The 11,520-nt window shown below is 41.7% G+C and overlaps 4 protein-coding genes across 4 annotated transcripts in view; 1 reads left to right on the forward strand and 3 right to left on the reverse strand.

Moving 5' to 3' along the window:
• Window positions 1–11,520, forward strand: part of LOC135348794 (protein O-mannosyl-transferase 2-like) — an 81,492-nt gene that overhangs the window by 19,979 nt on the left and 49,993 nt on the right. The gene's annotated exons all lie outside the window — the stretch shown is intronic.
• Window positions 1–11,520, reverse strand: part of LOC135348804 (variant-specific surface protein VSP4A1-like) — a 39,232-nt gene that overhangs the window by 12,941 nt on the left and 14,771 nt on the right. The window lies entirely within an intron of this gene.
• LOC135348930 (uncharacterized) lies at window positions 5,850–6,904 on the reverse strand. The gene is made up of 3 exons (XM_064547325.1): window positions 6,775–6,904; window positions 6,105–6,470; window positions 5,850–6,057 (listed from the first exon to the last, which is right to left on the reverse strand). The coding sequence occupies exons 1-3, from the start codon at window positions 6,835–6,837 to the stop codon at window positions 5,857–5,859; spliced, it is 630 nt and encodes a 209-aa protein (XP_064403395.1). The 5' UTR covers window positions 6,838–6,904; the 3' UTR covers window positions 5,850–5,856.
• On the reverse strand, window positions 8,409–11,454 carry LOC135349230 (uncharacterized). Its single transcript, XM_064547739.1, has 6 exons — window positions 11,407–11,454; window positions 10,899–11,315; window positions 10,474–10,849; window positions 9,891–10,391; window positions 9,286–9,429; window positions 8,409–8,727 (listed from the first exon to the last, which is right to left on the reverse strand). Exons 1-6 carry the CDS (start codon window positions 11,452–11,454, stop codon window positions 8,519–8,521), a joined length of 1,695 nt encoding a protein of 564 aa, XP_064403809.1. The 3' UTR covers window positions 8,409–8,518.

Below are 11,520 nucleotides of genomic sequence, written 5' to 3' on the forward strand. Positions count from 1 at the left end.
TTGAAACCCTGCCAGTGTAATCTTGTGTGTATTTTATTGATCTGCCACTGTTCACCCCTGCCCCCCCCCCCCCACTAGATGAAACCCTGCCAGTGTAATCTTGCGTGTATTTTATTCTGGACACATTATCAATATAACAATTTCTGAAACCATTATGCATAGCTAGTGCATGTATCTAGTGCTTCACCTGTAGTAGTGGCAGTACTGATGTCTTGGTTACCACTCTTTCTGATACGGACTGTAAGTAGGATGAGGAGCACGGCCATTACTAGAATGATGAGCAACAAAGCTCCACCCACTCCTCCAGCGATACCACCCACCACTCCCATACTAAGTAAAGAGTCTGTAGTAGAAATAAGTATACACTTGTGTAGAATATAGTATTGTATAGCACTTACCAGGTTCACATTTACTGCCAGTGAATCCAGACAGACAATTAGTGGTACATCTTGTGGATATGTTTTATCCTAGGAGACATACTGTACATCCACTATTAATATCATAGCCAAACAGACAGCTTAAGCAGTTGGTGGTTAGAGCATAATTATCCACACACTTGGTACAGTTTGTTTTAGGGTCGAAGTTATTGTTACACACTAGAGAGCCATCAGCTTGACATGTCGCCACCCGTGGATTGTTCTGAGGTGTGGTGGTACAGTTAGGTCCACAGAAACCAGGAAGACAGGCTGTGCAATTGGAGACTGGGTCATAGTTGTAGAGGCAGTCGTTGCAGGCTACAAGAGGTGAAGGGTCTAATCGGTTGTCAGTACACATTAGAGTGCCATTAGTTTGACATGTCGCCACTCGTGGATTGTTCTGAGGTGTGGTGGTACAGTCAGATCCACAGAAACCAGGAGAGCACTCGACTCTGAAACTCATGGTCATGTGAGATACGTTGTGGTATCCAGTGAACGTCATCTCCTCTGTGAAGTCTGCTCCAAGTTGGAGTTTGTCCAGGTTAATCAACAGACTGTCTATTATGTTTGGGAGTCCACTGTCCACAGCTTCTATAAAGAACTGAAGTTGTCCCTGTATACAACATAATTTTATAAGGTATAGCAGGAAATTTTCGTGGGGTGAAAAATGTCGCTTTTTTCGAGGGCAGAGCAATTAATGCGAAAATTAAAACTGGCATTAACTCCCACGCACCGATATTTCACATGCTAAGCTATTGGTGGGTGTGGTTTCCTGGCATTGAACCGCAAATATTAGAACCCACGAACATTTTTGCTGAGGGCTCTGGAGCCAAATAGTTAGAAACCTTTTAATAATTGGTAGGTGAAATGAAAATTAACTTACTGTCCACAAAGTAAAATCTGAAACAGGTAGAGGATTGGGTGTTACTCCCAGTAGTGCTGTTGGACCTTGACCAAATGTTGTGTTCATTTCACTGAATGGGCAAGTGCTGGGGGACATTAGACAGTCTGTGAAGAAGTAGGGAGGGTTTTCAGCATTGGGTATAGCGGAGGGTCTTGCCTCCAGAGATGCACTGAATGGTCTGATGGTCCAACGGAACCTGGTATCACATCTCCCCTCTCCTGTGTTGTTACAGTTGCCAACTTTGAATGGCCAATCATCACAACACACTGGTACTAAATGGTCAGCACTTCCTACATCACTCAGTGGAATAGCACATTCAGCACACAGTCCGGTTGGGTTGGTATAGTTGATAAAGTTGACTGTCAGTATGAACTCAGCTCTCACCTGTATAGCCAGTGTTGACTAACAGTGAATTATGATAGTTATAGAGGTGCATACCTATAGTGCACAGCCTCAAATATAAAGCATGTATAGAGAATACTTTATACACTAATATGCTGTTCGTATATAACTCACTGATGTGAAGCTTGTACACACACAGACTGCCAAACTCCAAAGTAGTACAATCTTAGCCTTCATGTTGAGGGGTAGCAGTGTTGACTTTTAGGATGTTAATTATGTGACATCACTAACAACAAATATGTGTACTAAGGTTGCACCCAAAACGATTACGGTATAGTGCTAGAAATTAATGTGTGATACCAGGAGCCCATAAATAAGAGAAGGAGCGGCTAACTTCAACGTATACTCGGGGATCACATCTCGTAATTGCCGGTGAAACCGCACTTCCTTGTTTGGAAGCGACTAAGTGCTTGCAAACCGCAGCCCTGTATTGTGTATAACACGTGTAGGGATTCAACCACTTAAGTGAATCTGCATATATGGAAATGCGGTCATAACCACTTACGAAACGTGATCCCCGTAGTCAGCCGCTCCTTCTCTTATTTATGGACTCCTGGTGATACTAACTAATGCTATTTATTCCTGTACAATCACCATTGAAATCGCGACTTCAGGAAATAAGGTAATTGCATCGCATAACGTTTTTGTAACCTTAAAATTGACCAAAACGCATTATTTTATGCTCGTATAATTATATATATTTCCAGTGCAGCACTTCGGTATCATGACATAAAAAGTGGTGCATGTAGTGTAATACATGTGAAGTGTAAATAAATGACACAAGACTATAGTAATGGCTGACTAGCTATTCATTTTATGTGTCCACTATAGGCTATAATATAGTTGCTTTCCTATACCACGAGCGAGTATAATTATATCATTACTAAGCAATTTCTATTTTGCTACTAATAGGTAGCTTGTTTGTCCAATGTTAATTATAATCTGTCAGATGGTGGTTGCTAATGAACCATCACCGACCAGTATTGACAGGTGGTTGTGATTAGCCCATTAGTGTGTCTTTACTAATAGTAGCGTAATATGAGCAATTGTTACATCACATCATAGTCTTTCAAAGTATGATCATGTAATCTCATATGAATCAATTACGTAATCACCCATACCCACACACTGATATGGTAGTTCAGTCAGAGATAAAGTAAGGAAAGGGATTGGCAACGGTCGAAAAAATGTGACTATCCGTGATGCACTACGTCATCGACTTTTTTCATCTTTTGTAGCCTCCATTTATAGCTAAAAGTAAAAAAAAACATGCTTAAGAAAATCAAAATCAAGAATTTATGCAGCCTAGTTGATCAAGAATGTTTAAGACAACTCTACATCTCCCTTGTGAGATCAAAACTGGAATATGCTGCCCCTGTTTGGGATCCACACCAAAAAACAAATTCTCACAAAATAGAAAAAGTACAAAAGTTTGCCCTTAATCTGCACAAAACTTTGGAATATGGACTACGACTCCCTATTAGATACTGTGGACCTACCGTCCCTTTCTACAAGAAGATTGTACCTGAAGCTATCATACCTTTACCAGGTAATAAATGGTAACTTTAAATTCCCTGATCCACCACTGGAAAGAAGAGTATGCCCTCTCAATCTAAGAAGAGCACTATAAATATACAGTTTGAAAGACCAATTTGCAGAACAAATGCATATGCGAACTCTTTTTTCCCAAAAGCAATATCTGTGTGGAATGAATTACCACTAGAGCTGCAGGAAAGTACATCGATTTTGTCATTTAAGAGAAATGTACTCTGTCACTTGCATTAGTATAATATTAGTCTTTATTTTTAATTTGTACTCGCTATTGTAAGTAATATATACAGGGCACACATTAGGTTAGCGTAATATGCTACTAGTGTATCCATGCATTTTGCAGAATTATTATAAAAAAAACAAAACAAAAAAAAACAGAGACACAACAAAACAAGATATGTCGGTAAAACATCATAGGCTTACAGCAGGCTTCTTAAAAGGGGCACAAACTAATATAACACTTTCTCGTCTTTTACAGCCTCCATTTTAGCATTTTATATAGGATTCTCAACTGGCTCTGACAGGTGTTCTAGCTGACTGCTACTATAATACTTCACTAAACACTTTCACTTCACTTTGTGTATGCAGGCCAGTTCGTCAACATAGACACAAATAAGCAGGATCTGTAGGCAAAACATCATTTGGCTACGGCAGTGCTTCTTAAAAGGGGGCATAGACCAATAATAACTAGTTTTCAAGCTCTAGAGCACCACAGTCAATTCTTCCACGCTTGGACTTCACTTTAAATAAAGCACAGGACACGTGTAGCCTTACTATACGCAATTCTAAAGTCTCATGAGACTAATAACTAACTAAAAGTAATATTACTTCATTTCGCGGGCGTTGTGCCGGGAAATAATGCGCATCAAGGATGATTGAGAGGAAATCAATATGAAATCAATGTGAAATGATCACGTGAGTTACTCCCGTTGCCAATCCCTCTATTACTCTATCTCTGGTTCAGTGTAGAACCACTGTATAAATAAGCTATAAGTTGTAGCATTACAGTTATTCACACTTGAATATAATTGTATTCCGGTTGCTGCTCATTTCTTGTTGGGCCCAGACCATCGTTCTCATAGTAGTCAGCTTCAATATTAGTAGCATTGGTTGCGCTGTACACAGGGTTCTGATTCATTTCAATGGGTGTGTCCACAGTCTCGTACTGGTGGGTGTGGTTAGCTTCATAGTCCGTAGTTGGTGTTTCAGTTGTACTCATACTGTACACGGGATTTTGATTCATTTCTATGATTTCTGTAACTTCCCTATCTGCATGTATGGAGTTAAAGCTTAAAAGTGACCAGTCAGACTGTATAGCTATATAGTACATGTGACAATGCTTCAACACTACTGCATCTAGTCATACATTAGTTTACACATGACTGATTTGTGCAGCATGCATGTATTAACTCGAACTGTAATGTATAAACTCTGCTTTGTTTGCAGCATAAGTTATCTACAGGATACTGATTAGCTAGTGCATGTGTCTATATATAGTGCTTAACCTGCACCAGTGGCAGTACTGATGTCTTGGTTACCACTCTTTCTGATATGGACTGTGAGTAGGAGCACGGCCATTACTAGAATGATGAGCAGCAAAACTCCACCCACTCCTCCAGCGATACCACCCACCACTCCCACACTTAGGGAAGAGTCTGTAGTAGAAATAAGTACACTCTGTGTAGACTATAGTATTGTATAGCACTCACCAGGTTCACAGTTACTGCCAGTGAATCCAGACAGACAAGTGGTACATCTTGTGGATATGTTTCGTCCTAGGAGGCATACTGTACATCCACTTTTAATATCATAGCCAAACAAACAGAATGAGCATTTCATGTTTAGATCGTAGTTAGCCACACACTCAGTGCAGGTAGGATTAAAGTTATCCAAGCATGTTTGACAGAGTGTTGCTGGGTCCCCTCCTGGTAGAGCACACACACTGCAGTCTGTATCAGTGAACCTGTCTGGTTGTAGACAGAGGGAGCAGTTGGTGACTGGGTCTCTGTTGGGTAGGCAACTAGTACAGTCTGAGGTGATGTCCCAGCCTGGTAGGCACTGGATGCAGTTGGTAGAGGGATTTCTGTTGGGTAGGCACTGGGTGCAGTTGGTAGAGGGATCTCTGTTGGGTAGACACTGAGTGCAGTTGATAGAGGAATCTCTGTTGGGTAGACACTGGATGCAGTTGGTATAGGGATCTCTGTTGGGTAGGCACTGGGTGCAGTTGGTAGAGGGATCTCTGTTGGGTAGACACTGAGTGCAGTTGGTAGAGAGATCTCCGTTGGGTAGGCACTGTGTGCAGTTGGTAGAGGGGTCTCTGTTGGGTAGACACTGGATGCAGTTGGTAGAGAGATCTCTGTTGGGTAGACATTGAGTGCAGTTTGTTAGTGTATCATAAAAGTTAAGACAGGCTGTGCAGTTGGTGATTGGGTCATAGTTGGTCTGTACGCAAGTGGAGCAGCCTGTAGTAATATCCAGGTTGTAGAGGCAGTCGTTGCACGCTACAAGAGGTGAAGGGTCAAATCGATTGTCAGTACATGTTAGAGTGCCATCAGCTTGACATGTCGCCACTTGTGGATTGTTTTACAGCCAGGTCCACAGAAACCAGGAGAGCACTCGACTCTGAAACTCATGGTTAATGTGAGATATGTTGTGGTATCCAGTGAACGTCATCTCCTCTGTGAAGTTTGCTCCAAGTTGGAGGTTGTCCAGGTCAATCAACAGACTGTCTATTATGTTCGGGAGTCCACTATCCATGGCTTCTATGAAGAACTGAATTCGCCCCTATAATTGTATATTAAAAATGGTAGGTGAAATGAACATAAACCTACTGTCCATATAGTAAAATCTGTGCTTGAGACAGGCAGAGGATTGGGTACTACTCCCAGTAGTGCTGCTGGACCTTGACCGAATGTTGTGCTTATTTCATTGAATGGGCAAGTGCTGGGGGACATTGCACAGTCTGTGAAGAAGTACCCCATGCTGGGTCTTGTCTCTAGTGTAGTACCGAATGGTCTGAGGGTCCAACGGAACCTGGTGTCACATCTACCCTCTCCTGTGTTGTCACAGTTTCCAAAGTTAAATGGTAGTTCATCACAGCACACTGGTATTGTCTCTGTAGGATGACATTCAGCACACTGTCCGGTTGGGTTGGTGTAGTTGACCAAGTTGACTGTCAGTACAAAATCAGCTCTTACCTGTAGTAATAATAGTGAAGTGTATACCGTATAGCGGGTAATTTTCGTGGGGTAAAATATTCGTTATTTTCGTGGGCAGGCTGACCTCCACGAAATTTTATCGTAGGCGTGGCTTATCTGAACGTAGGAATGCCGTGCAGCCACGAGACTAAACAAAATTTTTACTTACGAAAACTACCGTTTCTCGAGTTGAACGATTTTTTACCCCACGAAACTTACCCGCTATACGTTAGTAGCTTACGATAGCTAGTGGCCTTCTATTCAGTGTAATATGCCCTACATTAATATGTTACTCCTAACTCACTGATGTGAAGCTTGTACACACACAGACTGCCAAACTCCAAAGCAGTACAATCTTAGCCTTCATCTTGAGCCTATAGCCTGAGGCGTAGCATGTTTACCTTCCAGTTGTGTCATACACTAATCACGTGACAGCACTAGCCACAATTGTTTATACTAGAGGTGCTTTACCAGCATAGTGTTAGGATCATAGGGTTTCAAATTTAATTGCGTTGAAGGCCATTATGCAGACTCTTTAGATTTTTGCGTATTGATATAACTACTTAGTAATTAGCTCTGTACTGCACTAGAAGGCTATACCATTAGCCAGCAGCAAGAGTGATAAAAAAACCGCAAAGCTGCATGAACTGGTGGCAACCATTGGATTTTAAACTTTCGGCATCCCTTTTAGCAACGGTCATGGTCGATCATCCATTCCCTGCATGCAAATTAATATATAAAGTACTGTGAATAAGAATTGTATAATAAGGCCAGACCGCCTTGATTATCCTGGTTTGAAATTTGCGTCATCTGAAAAAGTTGGTGTGGTGGGTGGGTAGGTGGGGCTAATTCTGAGCATGCGCATTAAACATCAGGGTGGGATTAGAAGAATTATATAAAAGAGAGAACTGCAAGTACTGATGTTGTGAATTGTAGAGAGAGCTCCTAACTGCAACTCAACGATGAAACTGTCTCAAGAATAGCTATTTTGTTCAATGAACTTTTGTTAGTTTTTTCGAGGTGAAAGTTCAATGCCATTGTCATTATTTTACCAAATGTTGGCTAAAAATCCGTGAAACAATCCCCATTGAATTCGCAGCGTTAGGAAATAACATAATTGCATCATGTATAATAATTATGTTGTAACTTTAAAATTAACCAAAACGTATTGTTTTATGCTCGTTTATTTCCAACACGACATAAAAAGTGGTGTAGCTAGTATATACATGCGAAGTGTAAATAAATGACACAAGACTAGTAATGGCTGACTAGCTATTCATTTATGTGTCCTCTATAGGCTATAATATAGTTGCTTTCCGATACTGCGAGCGAGTATATATCATTACTAAGCAATTTCTATTTCGCTACTAATAGGTAGCTTGTCTGTCTAATGTTTTGTATAGTAATTATAATCTGTCAGATGGTGGTGGCTAATTAACCTCCACTGACCTGTATTGACATGTGGTTGTGATTGGCCCATTAGTGTGTCTTTACTAATAGTCGCGTCATGCATAGTAGTCAGCCATTTTCAGCATTGGTAGTATTATAGTGTTATTATAGTTGCCTGTATACTGAATGGCCGATCATCACAGCACTGGTACTAATTGCATGGTCAGCACTTGTCACTTGGTTCAATGTAGTCTCACATTCAGCACACAGTTCGGTTGGGTTGGTATAGTTGATAAAGTTCACCGTTAGTACAAAATCAGCTCTCACCTGTATTATATAGCAGGGTTTCATACAGAGGGGGGGGCCTGGGATTTCCCACCCCCAGCCAAAATCCCCCCCCCCTAGAAATCTGAAAAATTATGTTATAACAAACACAAAGACCAAATTGCACCTCAGATAACCATTCCTCAAAAATTTTCCGGGGAGGACCCCCATGCAGACCCCCCTTAATTAAACGTTTCCCCATCTGTATGAAACCCTGCATGTGTAGTCATTATTTTAACTGTATAGTTATTGGTAAATGTTATTATCGCGTGGTAAACAGATGAGGTGCTTATAGTGCGTGTGTTCTTTCTAGTGCATGCATAGTATTGTCATTTTCAAGGTATTACGTAGTCATACACTAAAGATTGTTCATAAGAGGGGTCTCCATTTTGCTCAGTTTGGTTGCCATGGTCTGCTGCTACGTTACTGTACACTAGATTAGGCTTCAGCTCAATACCACCAGTTGTGGTGTGCTGTCTCGTGTCAGGAGTGCCCGGTCTCACCCCATACACTTTATTCTCTACCACCTCAATGTTCGCTGGGTCTGTGTGGGAGGGGATATTCAGTACATACATGTAGACGTCATTTGCTGTATATCTAGTAGTTAATGAATTGTACCATGCATGTGCGTAAGTAGTTTATACATCAAGGGGACTCTGTCTGATTTCTTTTGGTGTAAGTAAATGCTAATTACCGTATATGCTAGATCAGAGGCCGTTCTTATAAAGGCCACTCTCAAATAGTAGCCTCCTTTGCTAGCAAAATGAAAGATTTAGTAGCCGCTCTCAAATAGTAGCCTCAGTGAACTTTGACTCTAGCATTTCTGCACGTGGCAGCCATATTAATACTAGCAGCTAGCTACATGTAGCTATAGGTAGCAGCTTGTTAGTGCTTCATAAAGACTTTTTCATGGCAGAGTTCGAGTTTATGCAGGTGAAAGAACTTTTGATGACAAAAAAGTTGTTAAATTAGCTGGGGCTACTAAACACCACTCTTGAACAGTGGCCTCTCTCGAATTGTAGCCTCCTCTTCCATCAAAATGAAACATTTAGTAGCCACGGCCTCTGATCAAGCATATACGGTAATTAATGTCAGGGCATACTTATGTCGAATGATTTTTCTTTTCCTCTTGTTTTGATGTAGACCCCCAGTATAGCAATGGTCATCACTAGTGTGAGTATCACAAACAGTAGCACACCGATCACGCCTCCAAAGGTGGCACTTATCTCAGATGGCACTGACAGATCTGCAAGTGTATAGCATATACATGTAGCGTATATAGCATCAAGAGTTCATAATAAAAGAGAGAGAATATCGTACGTATATATAGCATGCATCAGATATGTATTCGGAAAGTAACGTGATTTTTTGCCTGAAACGCTTGATCGAAATGACAATTTGGCAATTACAATGTGTTTGCTGCCTCGAGGCAAGTGGTGGCTCCTGGCACTCAGATCGGTCAGTTACCAAGCAGGAAGTCGCGTTACTTTCCAAATACATCTGATGCAAGGTAATGCTACGTTCGAGACCGTCTCTCTTTTATTGTGAACTCTTGATACGTATAGTGTTCATTGTGTTATCTTACATAAACCTCCACCTTTTGTTGCTTGTAATTTCTATACTCAAATTGTGGTCAGTGAAGTACCATGCACATGCTCATTTGAGGGAGGCCACAATTTCTGCGTATTTATCGTGCATGGTACTCACCTAGTAGGCAGTTTTCTCCCAAGTAACCAGGGATACAGGTGGTGCAGTCTGTGGAGATGTTCCTCCCAGTGAGACACACACTGCAGTCATAGTTACTGTCCCAACCAGGCACACAAGTGGAGCAGCTGGAACCAAGATCACGATTACCTATGCAATCAGAGCAATTTGTGTTAGGGTCAAAGTTAGTGGCCAAGCATGTTTGACAGAGTGTTGCTGGGTCCCCTCCTGGTAGAGCACACACACTGCAGTCTGCATCAGTGAACCTGTCTGGTTGTAGGCAGAGGGAGCAGTTGGTGACTGGGTCTCTGTTGGGTAGGCAACTAGTACAGTCTGAGGTAATGTCCCAGCCTGGTAGACACTGGGTGCAGTTGGTAGAGGCATCTCTGTTGGGTAGGCAACTAGTACAGTTCGAGGTGATGTCCCTGCCTGGTAGACACTGGATGCAGTTGGTAGAGGGGTCTCTGTTGGGTAGACACTGGCAGTTGGTAGAGGGAGCATGAACTGCAATTGGTTGAGGGATCTCTGTTAGGTAGACATTGTGTGCAATTTTTTGCCATGTCGTAACCAAGCAGACAGCTCATACAGTTTTCGTTTTTGTTGAAATTTGGCTTAGCACAAGTTTCACAGTTTGTATCCATGTTGAAATTTGAGTCCAAGCAGCTGTTGCAGCTTGCCTCAGGGTCTAGTCTGTCATTGATACAAGTTATGGAACCATCAGCTCGACATTCAGCCACTTGTGGATTGTTCTGAGATGTGGTTAAACAAACAGGTCCACAGAAACCAGGAGAGCACATGACTCTAAAACTCATAGTCATGTGAGATATGTTGTGGAATCCATTGAACGTCATCTCCTCTGTGAAGTCTGCTCCAAGTTGGAGGTTGTCCAGGTCAATCAACAGACTGTCTATTATGTTCGGTAGTCCACTATCAATGGCTTCTATGAAGAACTGAATCCTTCCCTGTGTAATAAATAAATAAGCAATTCCAACCACTCAGTGCTTAACTTACTGTCCATGCAGTCGTTTTTGGTATTACTGGTAGAGGATTGGCTGCTACCCCGACGAAACCTGTTGGACCTTGACCAAATGTTGTGCTCATTTCACTGAATGGGCAAGTACTTCCTGACAGGCCATTACAGTTAGTGAAGGAATATGGAGGTGTAGGGGCATTGGGTACACTAACAGGTCTTGTCTCCAGTGATGCACCGAATGGTCTGATGGTCCAACGGAACCTGGTGTCACATCTCCCGTCTCCTGTGTTGTCACAGTTGGTGTTTCTGAATGGTTGATCATCACAGCACACTGGTACTAAGTTGTCAGCACTTGCCACATTACTCAGTGGAACAGCACATTCAGCACACAATCCGGTTGGGTTGGTGTAGTTGATAAAATTGACCGTCAGTACATATTCAGCTCTCACAGCAGTCTGCAGTAATGTAGAGTATTGTGGTTGTCCATTGAATTACATGCATTACATGCAATGTATTATAATTATGCAGTCCATTGCAGTAACTTACAGAAAATAGAGCAACTGCAATGATCACAATTAGTGTTGTTTTAGCCATTCTTTACAGAAGCCTATAGACCTAGCTATCTCTCTGCTCTCTGTTCTAGCCTTGTTTGTTTGTCAC

The sequence above is a fragment of the Halichondria panicea genome, chromosome 15 (genome assembly GCF_963675165.1).
Source record: "Halichondria panicea chromosome 15, odHalPani1.1, whole genome shotgun sequence".
NCBI lineage: Eukaryota > Metazoa > Porifera > Demospongiae > Suberitida > Halichondriidae > Halichondria > Halichondria panicea.